This window comes from Babylonia areolata, chromosome 7, assembly GCF_041734735.1.
Source record: "Babylonia areolata isolate BAREFJ2019XMU chromosome 7, ASM4173473v1, whole genome shotgun sequence".
Taxonomy (NCBI): Eukaryota; Metazoa; Mollusca; class Gastropoda; order Neogastropoda; family Buccinidae; genus Babylonia; species Babylonia areolata.
The window spans coordinates 52,744,217-52,761,920 of NC_134882.1; the positions used below are offsets into that span (position 1 = coordinate 52,744,217).

At 41.6% G+C, this 17,704-nt stretch overlaps 1 protein-coding gene across 2 annotated transcripts in view; it reads right to left on the reverse strand.

Annotated features, from left to right (window-relative positions):
* The window catches only part of LOC143284307 (acyltransferase PGAP2-like), a 28,830-nt gene extending 15,877 nt beyond the window's left edge, over positions 1 to 12,953 (reverse strand). For both annotated transcript variants that reach the window (XR_013055513.1, XM_076591009.1), the window contains exons 1-4: positions 12,716 to 12,953; positions 8,421 to 8,679; positions 7,532 to 7,647; positions 2,582 to 2,690 (exon numbers count right to left, since the gene is read on the reverse strand). Coding sequence is in view for 1 of the 2 variants with exons in the window: in XM_076591009.1 (XP_076447124.1) it covers positions 2,582 to 2,690; positions 7,532 to 7,647; positions 8,421 to 8,679; positions 12,716 to 12,877 (646 nt within the window). In the remaining variant the exon portion in view is untranslated. The remainder of the gene's footprint in view (positions 1 to 2,581; positions 2,691 to 7,531; positions 7,648 to 8,420; positions 8,680 to 12,715) is intronic.
* Positions 12,954 to 17,704: the final 4,751 nt, after the last annotated feature.

Below are 17,704 nucleotides of genomic sequence, written 5' to 3' on the forward strand. Positions count from 1 at the left end.
TGGCTGGAAAGAACTGAACTTTTCTTATTTTTATGCCTAATTTGGTGTCAACTGACAAAGTATTTGCAGAGAAAATGTCAATGTTAAAATTTACCACAGACAAACAGACACACACACACACACACACACACACAACCGAACACCAGGTTAAAACATAGACTCACTTTGTTTACACAAGTGAGTCAAAAACCAACTCACAAACCAAAAAAACATCCAAAACATCTGTTCAGACTGCATTTTCCATATATAATAATACATGTCTACCTGAGTTACAATCTAAAACCTATCATTGGCGCTGCCTTTGTACAACAGCAAGTGAAAGCAAGAACACAAAAGAGAAAAGGAAAAACAGCTACAACTGCACAAGTGATTACAAGTGAAAATGTACGCACGCACACAAAAGAAAACCAACTCACAAACCAAAAAACCATCCAACACATCTTTTCAGACAGCATTTTCCCTAATAATAATACATGTCTGCCCGAGTTCCTATGTCAGATCAATAAACACATGTTCATATCATCAAACCACATTTCTTTTCTGGAAAATCAAACCATTACCCAAATTCGCGAGTTAAGGAGAGCCATCTACACAGCAATGAGTACCTGAAAATCTGTGAATTAAACCAATGAATAACAACTGAAAAGAATCTGAAAACAGCTATGATGTAGTCCACGACTTCACTTTCCACAGAGTAGCTGAGCATAAAAACAACACCACCACATGTAAAGAACCATACATCAAAGGGGAGGTGTTCAACTTCTGTGTTCCTGAGCTGCAACTTCCACATATTACACAAATTTACGAACGGAATTTTTTTTTTTCTTTTCAATCAATCAATCGATGAAATAAATCAGTTTAATGTCCTCATAAAAAAATGTCCTTTTCCATGGATGACCGTTTATCCTGCTATGTAGGCAGCCACACTCTGTTTTCAGGAGCAGATCAATGGGGAGTCATTCTTCAGTTAAGAGCCTGTCAAAATATCATTTTAAGAGGAGTATCCGACCAATGGAAAAAAAAAAAAATCAAAAGATGTTTGTACACAAGGTGCACTACGAACGGAGGACAACAGAGACGGAAAACTTCTCGGCCATGTCCCTTCCTAATTTTTTTTGTGTGAGCAAAGGATCACCACCCTCCTATTTACATTGTCTGAATTTCAGTTTCATTTTCAAGGTGGCAAAAAGTGGGGACTGATCCATATATATACCAAACTACATCTGCCTTATATAAAAAAAATTATTAAAAAAAAAAAAAGACATGTCTGACCTATACATAAAATAACCCAGGCTCTGAGACCCTACCCTGTTGGGGACTGATCCATATAAATACCAAACTACATGTGCCTTATAAAAAAATTTAAAAAAAGAAAAAAAAAAAGACATGCCTGACCTATACATAACTACAACCTTACATTACTCAGGACACACTTGAGAATCTGCACGATGGGCACGACAGCCGCATGATTAAAGTGTTAGACTTTCAATCTGAGGGTCCCAGGTTCGAATCTCGGTAATAGCGCCTGGTGGGTAAAGGGTGGAGATTTTTCCGATCTCCCAGGTCAAGATATGTGAAACCTGCTTGTGCCTGAAGCCCCTTCGTGGGCATACGCAAGATCAAATATGCATGTTAAAGATCCTGTAATCCAAGTCAGCATTCAGTGGGTTGTGGAAACAAGAACATACCCAGTATGCACACCCCAGAAAACAGAGTATGGCTGCCTACATGGCCAGGCAAAAAGTCATACACGTAAAAGCCCACTTGTGTACATACGAGTGAGCACAGAGTTGCAGCCCATGAGCATAGAAGAAGAAGAGGAGGGTCTGGACGTTGACCAGAAGTGATCACTTTGCTCTGTACTCATGACCACAGAGGGTGGCACGTTGTCTCTAGCAGTCTGATCAGCCTGTCAGCTATCAGATTCTCATTACAACCAAAACATCAAGCCACAGTCCTGCTCCTCGACACACACTCTGTCTCTCTGGCTTTTACAACATACATTATTTTTTTTTCCCCCAAAAGCACAAAGCCAAGCGGTCTGCAAAGTCAGCAAATCCATAGAAAGAACACAGATCATTTCAACTCATTCAACCAGCACATAATACACCTGTGCTGTATAGGTATCACTTTAGAAGCACTCAGTTACCTTCACCTGTTCTGATGTGTGTGTGTGTCAGCGTGTGTCTGTGTGTTTGCATGGTGAATGTGCGTGCATATTTGTGTGTGTGGGTGTGAGCGTGCATGTGCATAATGTGCATGGCCATATGCTTTAAACTGTTCTTTCTGCAGATGCCTGGCCAGATCAACCTGAAATATTCATATAAACCTGAAGGAAAAACAGTTATTCAGCACAACCATTCCTTTTGCCAGGCAAATTTCATTCTTGATCTCAAACGATGGTTGAAGACTAAAAATACAGGTGAATCATAAAATCCTAATTATAACCAACACAACACAGCAGACCTGAAACAAATACCTGAGTACAGAAATTCCAACTCAGCAGACAAACCAACAACAAAGAGCACAAGCTGAACTATCAACGCCAACACTGACAGACAGACACTGCCAAGGGACCTACCTCCTGGTTCACAGTAGGCGTTGTGACGGAAAAACAGGTAGACAGCCAGGGCAAAGCAGGACAGCTTGAACAGGAACAGGCCAGTCTTGTAACGCACGGACTTCACCTCCTGCAAACACGTTTCCATTTTTAACCCTTTCACCGCCAACATCCCATTTCAGCACCAGCCAGGTAGAGCACCCATGCCACTGAAATGAGACCAGATCATTGGTCTGTTACCCATGAACCTACTGGCATGGTCAGGTCATTAGATCTGCTACTGGTAACCTGTAATCCAGTACAACCTGTTCAGGGTCGGGTTGCCGGCGACTAAACTGGCACTCCCACCGCTCCCTTCCGGGACTGGTGAGGCGGGTGGCTGGACACCCTTATGGAATTAAAAACGAAATCCATAAAAGGGCGTCGCCTCAGGAGAGCCACCGACGGCCATCTAGCTCCACCGTGCTGTGTGCATGCCACACGCAGCTGGCCCCCGGGGTGTGTCTACCCATGCATGTGAAGTCTGGATCCGGCAGAATCTGTAGAAGATACCTATCAGTTCAACGGAGAGAAAGGCGGTTACAGCAACGCACTGTGGAGTGCAGAGAGCAAGATGAGACACCAAAAGGATATCTTGGTCATCCACTGCATCAGTGCTCATCCTCCAGTCGTCTCGACTTAGTCTTGCCACAGGAAATTAGTGAAGACAAGAGAGTGAGGTCGATGTTGCGCAACTCCTCTTCCCTTTAAACAAACCCATCGCGCAAGTCATCAGTCATCACCCCCATCCCCCAGCTGGATGACAACGATGGTCATCATCGATCTCGATGGACACACACCACACCACTGGCATGCACAGCTCTTAATGTTCAGTGGTAGGATAGGCTATATTTTCTACACATCACAGGGGAATCCTTAGCTATTCTTAGACACTATATTTTCTGTGTTTATAGCACAAAGGAACATTGCACTCGCAACTGACTGGCAGAGAAAAGAATAAACATATTCCATTTTTCATCTGTTGTCGACCTGTTGATAAATGTGTTTCATGTAAATGAGTGGAAAGACTTTCTACCATCAAATATGATGATAAAAAGAAAAACAAAAAAAAATCATGATACCTTTAAAAACATCTTTTAAAATTTTTAACATGTACACAAATACCAAACACCCAAATGGAAGAGCATTGGATGTATGTGCACACACAGAACATGTGCACACAAATATCAAATGCACCACACCACATGTATACCCACAAGTGCGTGAACAGGTACATGTTTACACTCTCATAAACAAACCACATATGTTTCAACAGCAGTACTGTTTTTACAATTCTACTAAAAAATCATTTTTAGACAATACTCTCTCCAGAGTCTAAAACAAAAGTGCTTGAAAATGCTCAAACTGCACTCATTTAATAATAATAATGATGATGATAATAACAATAATAATAATTATTGATAGACAGACTGATAGATAGCACTTATATGGTGCAAAACTCCCCATTTAACCAGCTCTAAACAGTAAGCGCCTCATAGAAACAATAATTATATACAATAGTGCATGATAACATACCTCTGCACATGGAAAAACGCCTGTATGTGTATCTACATACACCAAGACAATACTACAAATTGCTGACTACTGATTAAACAACCCCCCTCCCCTCCCCCAAACACACACACACACACACACACACACACACACACACACACACACACACACAAAGACACAAAATATGCCCTATACATGCACACACACACACACACACACAGAGAATGTACACACACGCTCGTGCACACACAAAGGAAACACCCACCTAGAGTCCCACACACTACATAATCATTTCATTAGAGGGTACAGTGGGGCAGGTAGGAGGAGGAAGACGGCAGACAGACAGCAATGCTTCATCACACCCAAAGGCCTGTTTGAACAAGTGTGCTTCCAGTTTTGGTTTGAAAGAAATCATCAGTGTTAAGTGACGGAGAAAAGGCCTGTTTGAACAAGTGTGCTTCCAGTTTTGGTTTGAAAGAAATCATCAGTGTTAAGTGACGGAGAAAAGGCCTGTTTGAACAAGTGTGCTTCCAGTTTTGGTTTGAAAGAAGTCATCAGTGTTAAGTGACGGAGATCCAGAGAAAGAATTCCAGAAGAAGGTCCTTTGGCCAAATGTCTAACATGAGTCTTTTGTCTTCCCCTAATTGTTTACACACAGTTCAAAGGTGTACAAAAAAAAAAAAAAAAATCAGGATTTGATGCCTGAGTATTGCTAGAAATACCAGATACACATCACTGAAGCAAAGAATAGGCAAGGCCTGTCATACCAGAATGTTAGAGGTTATGAGGGAGCTTGTTCCATGTCTTTGGCAACTGAAAAGAAAATTATCTGTGTCCATAGGTCTTACTTCTGACATGAGGTATCCTGACAAGCTGATTATCAGCATGGTGAGACAGAGTGTAGATATGGAAGAGTTCAGAAAGATACTGTGGGCCAGATCTGTTGACTACAGGAAAAGTCAGAGAGGTTAGCTTATCGTCTATTCCATCAGAAACAGGCAAACACTAAACAGTGGAGAGACTGAAGGAGGGGAGAAACATGGTCAAATTTAGAAGCTCTTGACTTCAAATGAGTCTGGCAGCGTTATTCTGAATTCGTTGAAGTATGTCTAACAGATATTTGTGAAGGACAGTCAAAAGAGAATTGCAGTAATCCAATCTTGAGAGAAAAGAAGCGCATACAAGTGTTTTGGTTGCATCACTTGGGAGATAGTGGCGATAATAACTGATGCGCAGGACAGGAATGTCAGACCCCTGCCGGAGTCTGCACTAGTTGGGTCACGGTTAAGTATGTGTAATTAAAAACTGATTTTATGCAGTTCCAGATAGGCAACTTTACAAATTATCGAAATGTGCTATTGGAAGGAAAGAGACTGGTCTGGGATTATGCCCAGACTGTGAACAGGACATGTGATACCAGATAGTCTATACATATCCTTACAGTAAGAGTAGGCAGAACATGTGATACCAGATAGATACACATCCTTATACTAAAAGTAGGCAGGGCATGTGATACCACATGAATACACATCCCTAACACAAAGAGTAGGCAGAGCATGTGATACCACATAAATACACATCCCTAAGAGTAGGCAGGGCATGTGACACCACATAAATGCACATCCGTAACACTAAATTTAGGCAGGGCATGTGATACTACATAAATACACAATCCTGACGCTAAGACAAGGTTAGGCATGTGGCATGTGACACCACATAAATACCCATCCCTAACAATATGGAAGTGGAACACACTGTATATTAACTGAGTGGGTCCCTAGAACATCCTGACCATGCCAAGAACGAACAAATAAAACGGGCGAAAACCCTGTGAAGGAGCTTCAGTCTGATCACAGGACTATCTGCCACAGAGGAAAATTCTTTTCCTTCACTACTTCTTGCCCAAGAAACCTAAACAATCATGATGCCTGCCTGTGTGTGTGGGTAGCAATGCAGATGTGATTAGAATGTGCAGCATAGAACCCTCTGAAGGTAATCTGGGACTCCACAGCATTATGGAAAAAGAGTTCCTGGGCCCCCAAAACTTATCAGTAGGGCAGTCCACAACTGCAGCCGTCATGGCAGGATCGGTTAGGTGTTGGACTTCTGATCCAGTATTCCCCAACACTGATGGCAGAAACAGAAAGAAGAATCCAAGCATTCGAAACCAAGTGCTTGAGGAGACTACTACACATCTCCCACAAAGAACACAAGACCAATGACTATGTGCGGAACCTGGTCAGCAACCTTGCTGGGCCCCAAGAACCACTGCTGGCGACTGTCAAACGACAGAAGATGGCATGGTTTGGTCACGTCATACGACATAACACCCTCTCCAAAACCATCCTGCAAGGGACTGTAGAGGGAGGGCGCAGACGGGGGCGGCTGAGAAAGAGCTGGTCAACAAGGAATGGACCAAAATGACGATGCCAGATCTCCTCACAACAGCTGCCAACAGAACGGCGTGGCGAGCTATGACATCTTCCTCATGTCCCCCCAACAGCCGAGGGAATGAGTGAGTGAGTTCCCCAATGATCAGGGTTCAAGGCCCCATTTCTGCATGGTGTTGTGTCCTTGGGAAAGGCACTTTACTCCACCCAGGTGTAAGTCGGTACCTGTTTTCAGATGGGGAAGGTTAAAACGACAGAAGGAGAGGGTTGGGCCCTGCCTTTCTATGCCATGCCCGAGATACAGTGGATATGAATTTACTGCCCTGATGGCCACATAAGTCTGTGGGACCTTTAACCCGTTTTAACTCACTTAGGACGAAAAGCCCCAATCAGAGCCTATTTTTGTTTACAACCATTTCAGATGAAGGCCCCCTATCAGGGCCCAAGACAGTTTTGAATTTTTGGAGAAGCACCTAATTTCCATTATGATGTTATAGAGCTAGAAATATCTTAACTGATCTTTCCACTCTCTACTGTGACCAATAAATACAGCGTGTGTTGCTGTGCTCATAAGCAGGAGAGTTATTTTTGCAGTGGCTGGTTCATATGAACAGTGCGTGTCAACAATGGCGTCTGACCTAGTTTCGTCTCAGTCACAATGCAGACAACAGAATTAGTGGAAGGGACTCTTTCATGTCTATATAACGTTCTGATTTTAATCAGTTTCACACTGTGTGCTTTCCTGGATTCATTTACAAGTCATCAGTGTGTGCAATTTTCAAACAAAAAATATGGACACATTCATCATCTCACTGTATGATAGCATAAGAAGGGAGGAAGTTTTATATTTTGTCCCCAGCTAACTTATTATCTTACTGATCAGTTTTGAAGTTTTCAGTTCATAGATTCTAGCATTTGATTTTTGGCAATTTTATTTCTTACCCATACAAATGGATCATCTGTAGGGAAAGTCAGGGGAGCTAACTAGCAGTTCTAATGTGAGCAAGTTAACCCAGATCAACACTACCTGTGGTGTAGGAGTCCAGTGCTGGCAGAACCTGCCCCACCTCATCAGGATGATGGTCAGCAACATGTAGGTCAGCCCACACGCCATGAAGCAAATGAACAGGTTCTCATGTAGTGCTGCAACAAGCATGGTACAGACAGCTCTGTGACAACTGCCACACAGACAATGATACAACAGACAATTCTTGTCTGTGACAAACAATACATGGGCAATGTTGTTACAAGCAATACACAGATAATTCTGTAACAGACAATCATGTAACAAGTAGAACATACTCAATTAATAAAATACAATTCTGTATCAAGCAAGGCACTGACAATTCAGTAATAAGTGAGAAATAGAACATTCTGAAACAAACAATACACTTTTTATTTTATTATTTTTTTTTTTAAAGGGAGTTGACCCCATAAACATGACGAACAGACAGATGACTGACAACAGTTTTTCGTGGAAGAAATCATACTGACCATAGCTCTCCCCAGAAGAAATCATACTGACCACAGTTTTCCATGGAAGAAATCATACTGACCACAGTTCTCTGTGGAATAAATCATACCTACTATAGTTGTCCTTGAAGGAAATCATACTGACCATAGTTGTCCTTGAAGGAAATCATACTGACCACAGTTCTCTGTGGAATAAATCATACTGACCATAGTTGTCCTTGAAGGAAATCATACTGACCATAGTTGTCCTTGGAGGAAATCATACTGACCATAGTTCTCTGTGGAATAAATCATACTGACTGTAGTTTTCCGTGAAAGAAATCATGCTGACCATAGTTCTCTGTGGAAGAATTCATACTGACCAAAGGAAATCACACTGACCAAAGTTATCCATGGAAGAAACCACACTGAGCATAGTTCTCTGTGGAGGAAATCATACTGACCATAGTTCTCTGTAGAAGAAATCATACTGAGGCCGACCAAGGAGAGCACCTCAACGCCATTGAGCAGACTGGCAAGCAGTGCAGCAGAGCGGTACAGGGGACTGCGGGCAGCCAGCGGCACGGCCGTGTGGAAGCGGTAGTAGCCAGCGGCCACCATCAGGCGCTGGGGTGCATGCAGTGTGATGCAGATCCGCCACACATAGCGCTGCGGGGTGAAGCCCCCGATCACCGCACTGATGGTCGGCAGGCAGTTCCACACCTGGACACACACACACACACACACACACACACACACACACACACACACACAGCACTTTCACTTTAAGTTTCTCTGGAACTGGGCACAGACAGCAGTTTCACTTTCTTTCACTAGTTTCAGTTTCTCATGGAGGCGTTAGTCACGGCATTCGGACTGCTCCCTACATGGCACAGAGAGACAGCAGTTTCAACTTCACTTTCAGTTTCTGACAGGTGCAACAGCCGAGTGGTTATAAAGCCTTGGACTTTCAATCTGCGGGTCCCGGATTCGAATTTCGGATCGGTTGCCTGGTGGGTAGAGGGTGGAGTTTCTCAAGGTGGTATCAAAGCATTCGGACTGCCTGCTCCCTATATGCAACATCATATCAGCTGGGGAGAGAAAAAACAAAGAAAGGCAGTTGCTTGATCTTTGCAAAAACCCAATGTGCTGATCAGGTCTTGAGAACCTACAAGATGACTATGTTTGTGTAAAGCATTAACAATAGAACTGATGATGAAAATAATATGATAGTAAATAAAAAAATAAATAATATGAAATCTTGAGAAAAAAATAAAATAAAATAAATAAAAAAACAGATAACAACAAAAAGAAGATTTTTTAAAGGATAAAAGAAAAGATATCTAAACACTGATAACTGTGTGCAAATGCACACACACACACACACACACACACACACACACACACACACACACACACACATTCTACTTTTGTGGCATTGTGGCACAATCAATAAGGTGTTGGACTAGTTTCTGATCCAGTCATCAGGGTTCAAGGCCCTGTTCTGGCATGACGTGTCCTTGGGAAAGGCACTTTACTTCAATTTTCGTACCTCTGCCCAGGTGTGTAATGGTACTGTCTTCAGTTGGATAAGTTCGATATAATAAAATGGAGGAAAGAGAGGACCGGGCCCCACCTTCCTATGCCAAGCCTCAGTCAGTCAGTAGGTATGAATTCACTGCCTCCATGACAGGTGATGGCCCTAAAAAGCTATGGAACCTTTAACCATTAAACCATTTTCTGTGACCACACAGTGTTGCCCACATCTGGATCCCTCCCCCACCCTTTTCCCTTTTCCCTCCCAATACACAGACACACCAAGGCCCAGACTGCACATCAGTGCTGAGCCTCTTCCATGGCTGTGCTGGTTAAGTACTGTGCACATCACTACCAAGCCACTTCCATGGCTGTGTTGGTAAAGTATTGTGCACATCACTGCTGAGTTACTTCCATGGCTGTGTTGGTAAAGTACTCTATACATCACTGCTGAGTCACTTCCATGGCTGTGTTGGTAAAGTACTGTGCACATCCATGCTGAGCCACTTCCATGGCTGTGTTGGTAAAGTATTGTGCACATCACTGCTGAGTTACTTCCATGGCTGTGCAGTGTGCTAGCAAAGTACTGTGCACATCACTGCTGAGTCACTTCCATGGCTGTGTTGGTAAAGTACTGTGCACATCAGTGCTCAGTTACTTACAAGTTACATGGCTGTGTTGGTTAAGTACTGTGCACATCACTGCTGAGTTAACTCCATGGCTGTGCAAGCAAAGGACTGTGCACATCACTACTGAGTTACTAAAACTTCCATGGCTGTGCTGATAAAGTACTGTGCACATCACTGCTGAGCCACTTCCATGGCTGTGTTGGTAAAGTACTGTGCACATCAGTCCTGAGTTACTTCCATGGCTGTGCTAGCAAAGGAATGTGCACATCACTGCTGAGTTTCTTCCATGGCTGTGCTAATAAAGTATTGTGCACATCACTGCTGAGTTTCTTCCATGGCTGTGTTGGTAAAGTACTGTGCACAACAGTGCTGAGTTTCTTCCATGGCTGTGCTAGCAAAGTACTGTGCACATCACTGCTGAGTTTCTTCCATGGCTGTGTTGGTAAAGTACTGTGCACAACAGTGCTCAGTTACTTCATGGCTGTGTTGGTAAAGTACTGTGCACATCACTGCTGAGTTAACTCCATGGCTGTGCTGGTAAAGTACTGTGCACAACAGTGCTCAGTTACTTCATGGCTGTGTTGGTTAAGTACTGTGCACATCACTGCTGAGTTGCTTCCATGGCTGTGTTGGTAAAGTACTGTGCTCATCTGTGCTCAGTTACTTCATGGCTGTGTTGGTTAAGTACTGTGCACATCACTGCTGAGTTGCTTCCATGGCTGTGTTGGTAAAGTACTGTGCACATCAGTGCTGAGTTACTTCCATGGCTGTGTTGGTAAAGTATGGTGCATATCACTGCTGAGTTACTTCCATGGCTGTGCTGGTACTCTGCACATCACTGCTGAGTCACTTCCACTGCAGTGCTGGTACCTGTTTCATTCAACATACTGTGCAGAATATCACCTACTGAACCCCATGCCAATGAGTCGAGTGAATGACAATAAGTGAATCACTGCTTTGTCTTTTAAAGAAGCCATACTGAGTGAGCACCTTCCTTGCTGTTATAACCAACTCTTCATTTTATTAAGTTAAACTAGATAATATCTTGGTGTCAACCTAGACTTCTACAGTTTCAGTTTCAGTAGCTCAAGGAGGCGTCACTGCGTTCGGACAAAACCATATACGCTACACCACATCTGCCAAGCAGATGCCTGACCAGCAGCGTAACCCAACGCGCTTAGTCAGGCCTTGGGGAAAAAAAAAAAAAAAAAAAAAAAAAAAACCACACACAACCACACACACAAAAAAAAAAAAAAAAAAAAAAAAAAAAAAAAAAAAACAAACAAAAAAAAAAAAAAAAAAAAAAAAAAAAAACCAAAAAAAAAACAACAAACAAACAAAGGAAAAAAAAAAAAAACAAAAAAAAAAAAAAAAAACAAACAAACAAAGGAAAAAAAAACAAAAACAAAAAAAACAAAAAAAAAAACGGGGGAATAAATAATAGATAAGCTTGCATAAATAAATAAATAAATAAATAAATAAATAAATAATAATTATAATATAGAAAAAGGTAGTAGTAATAATATTAGTAATACTAATAAAATGATAATAATAAAACATAAATAAATAAATAAATAAGACAACAATGGTGATAAATAAGCAAATAAATGTAAAAAATGAAGACACACATTCACACATACACCCACACATGCATAACAGAAATGCACCAGACATGCAGTTTCACATATATGAAAGCACAGTCAAATACATATAAACGTACATGAGCTCCAACACACACACACACACACGCATTACCGTGCACCTCCTCTACCCCCCTCCTCCACACACTTATTTCTAGTCTAAGTATCGCAGCTTCCACGGCACACACACACACACACACACACAAACACACACTCACAGAGATGAACACTTACTTGTACAAGCACATATGAAAGCACAGTCAAATACATATAAACGTACATGAGCTCCAACACACACACACACACACACACACATTACCTTGCACCTCCTCTACCCCCTCCTCCACACACTCATTTCTAGTCTACGTATCGCAGCTTCCACGGCACCCACACACACACACACAAACACACACTCACAGAGATGAACACTTACTTGTACAAGCACACACACATACGCCCATATCTCCCACCCCCAACTCCACACACGTACATACAAAGATATATATATATATATATATATATATATATATATATATATATATATATACACGTTCCAATATCCTGTTGCTCCCACAGTGTAGGCATGCATACACTCACATACCTCATCTCTACAAAGATTCTGCATAAAGCCACTGCTGGTTAGAAAATTCAAGCAATACTCCCTCAAAGTAATATTTCTTACCATGTCTGATGACAGATCTATGAAATGTATTCATGACTAAATTGTATTGTCCCACTCTTCCAGTTAAAGTTGAGTGCAACAATACGCAAAGTGACTAGATTCCCAGAAAATTCTGACAAAAAAGTAAACAAATGAAACACAGTCCAGTCTCCACATGTATTTAAAAGCAAAAAGCTACACGATACATGCAACTGACAACCTGATAAACGCAAATTAATTGAGGACTTAACCCAAATAATTCTTATAACAAATAACTACGCTAGCTTTCTTACCTTGCAATGTGTGCGGGTGGACGCATCGAAGTCAAACACCAAAGACCACAGCACACAGAACGCCATCGCGAACAGTGGCAGTGCACAAGTGCCCTTGATCATAGTCGGCACAGACAGCGTGAAATAAGTAGCTCTGCTGTCCTCATTTTTTTGTCCACCCATAATCAGCAATTCGCTAAAGCTTCCAGCTGCTGTGAAACCGCAAGTTATCAGAAAATCGATAAACAAGGTTCGAACATCGGTGGAATTCACTCACTCCCACTCTAAACGGAAGTAGTGTTTTTGTTAGACACCAAAAATTCGGAATCACAAAAACCGTTTTCTTCACTTATAATGTCTGATTTATGATAAAAGAAAGCGATGCGCTGAAAATGTCACTCCAGATTGTATCACAACTACAGAAGAGACTGCTTGAACTATGAGTATTTGAACACAATTTCAGCTGATTGCTTGTTGTTGCGAATAAAAATTATTAATTTTGTTCACTGGAACCTTTTTTCACGGATTTTCAGATACGGCCGCAATTAACTTGAAACCATTTGCATTGTCGATTTGCAGACAATTAAAACACAGTTAGTTTGTAGATAAAATGATGTGTTTGATTAACGCTGAAATCAAAAACAAATATCTACAAAGCATGTCAAAGCTCGATTAGCTAGGCATGCCTTATCAATTTGAGCTCTCACCTCACCTGAACTGACTGCAGTTGTCTTTTCCAGTTGACTCGCGGCCATCTGACATGAATTATCGCATCAGCTGCATATAATTATATCACAACTATTCACTTCAAATGAAATATATCAGTTGATGGATAGTTAAGTAACTAGCATTGTAATCAAGATATGCAAATGTACAAATGCAACTGGAAAAAAAAGTCAGTGCAACACAAAAACTTTTTTCAGTTTTCAATGATCTATAGTATGATAACTAAATTTCAAAGTAGGGGTATACACACCCACCACATCGATTAATCATTATCAGCAGCAAGAATAAACAGTTAACAATATAATTGTGTGTGTGTGTGTGTGTGTGTGTGTGTGTGTGTGTGTGTGTGTGTGTGTGTGTGTGTGTGTGTGTGTGTGTGTGTGTGTGTGTGTGTGTGTGTGTGTGTGTGTGTGTGTGTGTGTGTGTGTGTGTGTGAAAATGCCTGAAAGTTTTAGTTATTTTGTGTAACCACCATGGCCATCACTGGGTACATTCATAAGTAAAATCCTTCATTTAAATTTTCTGTGATTCGCGAGGTCTCTGAAATATGTCAGGCTGAGGAAGGAATTAGGGAGAGAGAACGAACAGAGTGTGGAAAAGATAGCCGGAGTATCAGTAAAATATAAATCAGTTGTGTGCGTGCGTGCGTGCGTGCGTGCGTGTGTGTGTGTGTGTGTGTGTGTGTGTGTGTGTGTGTGTGTGTACGTGTGTGCGTGTGCGTGTGTGTGCTGTGTACAGCTATACTGGTTTCACAAACTTTCTCATACACACATTCGCGTCATGAAGAGAGAGAGAGAGAGAGAGAGAGAGAGAGAGAGAGAGAGAGAGAGAGAGAGAGAGAGAGAGAGAGAGAGAGAGAGAGAGAGTTGAACGCACCCACACACTACGCACTGACGCACTCCCACACATGACATGTATGAATGCCTTCGGCGGGGGTTCTTCAAACGAATGATGAATGCTTCACGAATCACAGTCTATCTTTGTGTATGCCACTCTCTTACAAAGAGCCGCTTCTTTTCTATATAATTGTGGATAGAAGCAACACGACATGACCGTTTAGAGAGGGCGGATATCTTACAGTCTATTCCCCTGGAAAATAATTATATTCATATATTAGGCGTGTGTTTTACACTACGATTAAGCTTTACTTTCGCTTACACGTAGAGCTACACATAATTGTATTGATAACATTTTTAAATTATTATTCGTCATGAAGAAGTTATCAATGTTCAATAATCAGTGTCTGATAGAAACTGTTCTAGAAAATATTTATCACCCAAATCCACTTCAGAATACAATGGGCATACGGAGCATGTGTCTATATATATTTTTCATAGTGTATTTATAAATTGGTTACTTTTATGTGAAGTGTGTTTGAAGTTTATGTCATGTCTGCAATGTGTAGTTCACCTCAATTTTACTTTTGCTTGTTTATCTCTATTGATTCTCTGTGTCGTTTTCATCTTTTAGTAGACTTTTAGTTGTGTGTGTGTGTGTGTGTGTGTGTGTGTGTGTGTGTGTGTGTGTGTGTGTGTGTGTGTGTGTGTGTGTGTGTGTGTGTGTGTGTGATGAACCATTTTTGTGCTATGAACAATATGTGGGAGGCCAACAGTTTAATCTCTTTGTTATTATCTTTTTTGTTGTTGTTTTGTTGTTTTTTTACTGTAAAGCAGCGCGGTGAGACTGCTCTTGTAAGTGGGGAACCTTGCTATATAAGCATCCACATTACTATCATTATCAGGATCAGTAGTAGTAGTAGTAGTAGTATGCAGGCATTCTTTCTTCGTTTCTGAACTGTTTATTCATCAGTTTCCATGCAGACAGTCCAATATTTCTGATTATGATTTCTCAATTATGCAGATAATCAAAGGAAAACGAAGTCGATTTTTGTTCATAACTTTAATTAGAGATTTCAGAGAACAATTGTTTCCAGAAAAAAATGCTTTAAACAACCTTACTTATGAATGTCATCAACAAATATAAAATCTTGTTATACAGGTCACTCTTTATCTATATAAACTGTTTGAAAGGCAAAGTAATTTCGTAACAACATGAGTTTAATTATGTGTGAATCTTAAGTCTCTGTGTGTGGTTTATCAAGCACTTTTATGAGCTTTTCTTTTCTTTTCCTTTTTTTAAGAAGAAGCGAAAAGTTATACGTGTTGCTGTGAACTGTGAATTTGGGAACTGCAGTTTTCCGACGCCATCAAGACTTGTCACTACTACATTACTCCTGGGCCATTGGGATATGTGCGTTCGTGGCATATAAAGCTTTAGGATCCAGTCACAAAGCAACTTTTTCTTGTGTGCCCGGTATGCTTTCGCACTGACACACTACTACGATATTTTTATTTAAAAGCTATGGGGAAAATGTTTTATCTATCAATCATACTATTTTTTCTCGAATGCACGTATACCATCTTCCCTCAGTGTTTTCCTTATTAGAGGGCAGGTTTATACAACATGATCAGTATAAAAATAGAATAAGATTAATGATGTGAAAGTTGTTCTAAGATCAACCGAAGAAGAAAATTCTGCAAGGATAACTTTGATGAGTGGGCAATGCATGTGCAGAGTCCTTAGTTTGTTTCAGCAGACAATTGTCACTATATATTTCATTTATCCATTATTATTATTCTTAATTTCAAGGGGTGCTCTCCTCTAAGTCTTCCCCTTTGTTGCTGTATGAAGGCAGCATTGTTTCCTGCCAGTTTCAGTTTCAGTAGCTCAAGGAGGCGTCACTGCGTTCGGACAAATCCATATGCGCTACACCACATCTGCCAAGCAGATGCCTGACCAGCGGCATAGCCCAACGCGCTTTGTCAGGCCTTGAGCCAACACTATCATGTAATCATCTCAACAGAATACTACACACATCTTTCCTGCCAACGTACAGATACTGGGTGGAGTCTTCTCCGGTCAAGGCTGACCATGGCGGATGCATCCTTGCTGTCGTTGTGGCTGACTGCTCGGCTGGAGCAGCCCCGTGGCTTGTGACCGTGCAGACTAGTGCAGGAACGACAGTCTCTGTCGCTAAGGTCACACGTGTGTGTGTACACATTCAGTTCTACTCTGCTCAAGCGTACACCCCCATCATGCCGAAAACACGACATTATGCCTATGATGCAGCCTTCAAAGTGAAGGCGATCGACCTAGCAGACGACAGTGCAAGCGACGAACCAGCAGCTACCTCCACCTTCATGTTCATGAAGTGAAAGCGAGTCTGAAGTTAGTGACAAGATGGCGGAGGAGGAGGAAGCTGTGCTGGTTCTCTTCAACTCGGACACTGAAGACGAAGATTTTAGTGGATTCAGTGAGCAGGATGACTTTGAATAAATGTGACTATCCCTAAATTATGGATCTTATTTTCGTTGTGTTTATTTTTTTTTGTTTTTGTTGCACTAGCAGTATTTTCGCTTGCTTTTCTTTGTGTTGTTCCCGCTTGTGTTTATTTCATAACCTACAGTATCGACAGCTTTTCTGTAATATCAGTATGTATTCCGGTACCGAAAATAAGTGCGGCTTATAAACCGGTGCGACTTATGTATGTATAAAGTTCTTTTTTTTTTCTCCAAAATTTAGTGGGTGCGGCTTATATACCAGTGCGCTCAATAGACCGAACTTTACGGTATGTATGTATGTGGTGTCAGGTCTGTTGGGGCTGCTGCGCTCCTGTTGAGATTAACATATCCCCACCTGTCTCCCGCTGCTCTCAACAGCTGTTCTTCAGTCCCCAGTCCCCAGTTCTGGAGCTGTTGGGTCTGGGTACCTCTCCACCTCGTGCTGTTGGCTGTTATCTCCAACATGGCCATACATCACTGTGCCTTTCACAACGCACGTAGGCCTATAGCCACTTAGTGTGAGGGCCGGATGTTAAAAAACAAAACGAAAAAAAAAACAAAAACAAAAAAAAGCAAAATATAATATAGAATAAAAATGAAAATAGCACAGGAGCTTTAATCTTTTATTCTCGTAAAATAAAGAATTTAAAGGTTGAATGTTTACTATGTCCTCCCTCGAAAAAAACGCCACTCCTCCCCCCCCCCCCTCCCCCTCCTTTCTCTCACCCCGTCATTCCCCAAACATGAAGGCCAGCAATAGCAACAATACAGAGTACTAGAAGAAGAAGAAGCAGGACCCGTCAACTTTTTGTGGGAACTGTGGAAGCTGCAGTACAGGTAAACAGTGCAGGTGAGACAGACGGGCAGTGTGTTTGTTCAGCCTGTTTTCCCGGTCCTCTCGGAGTCCCGTGATGAGGTCTGCAATAAACCTGAAGGGCCCTTC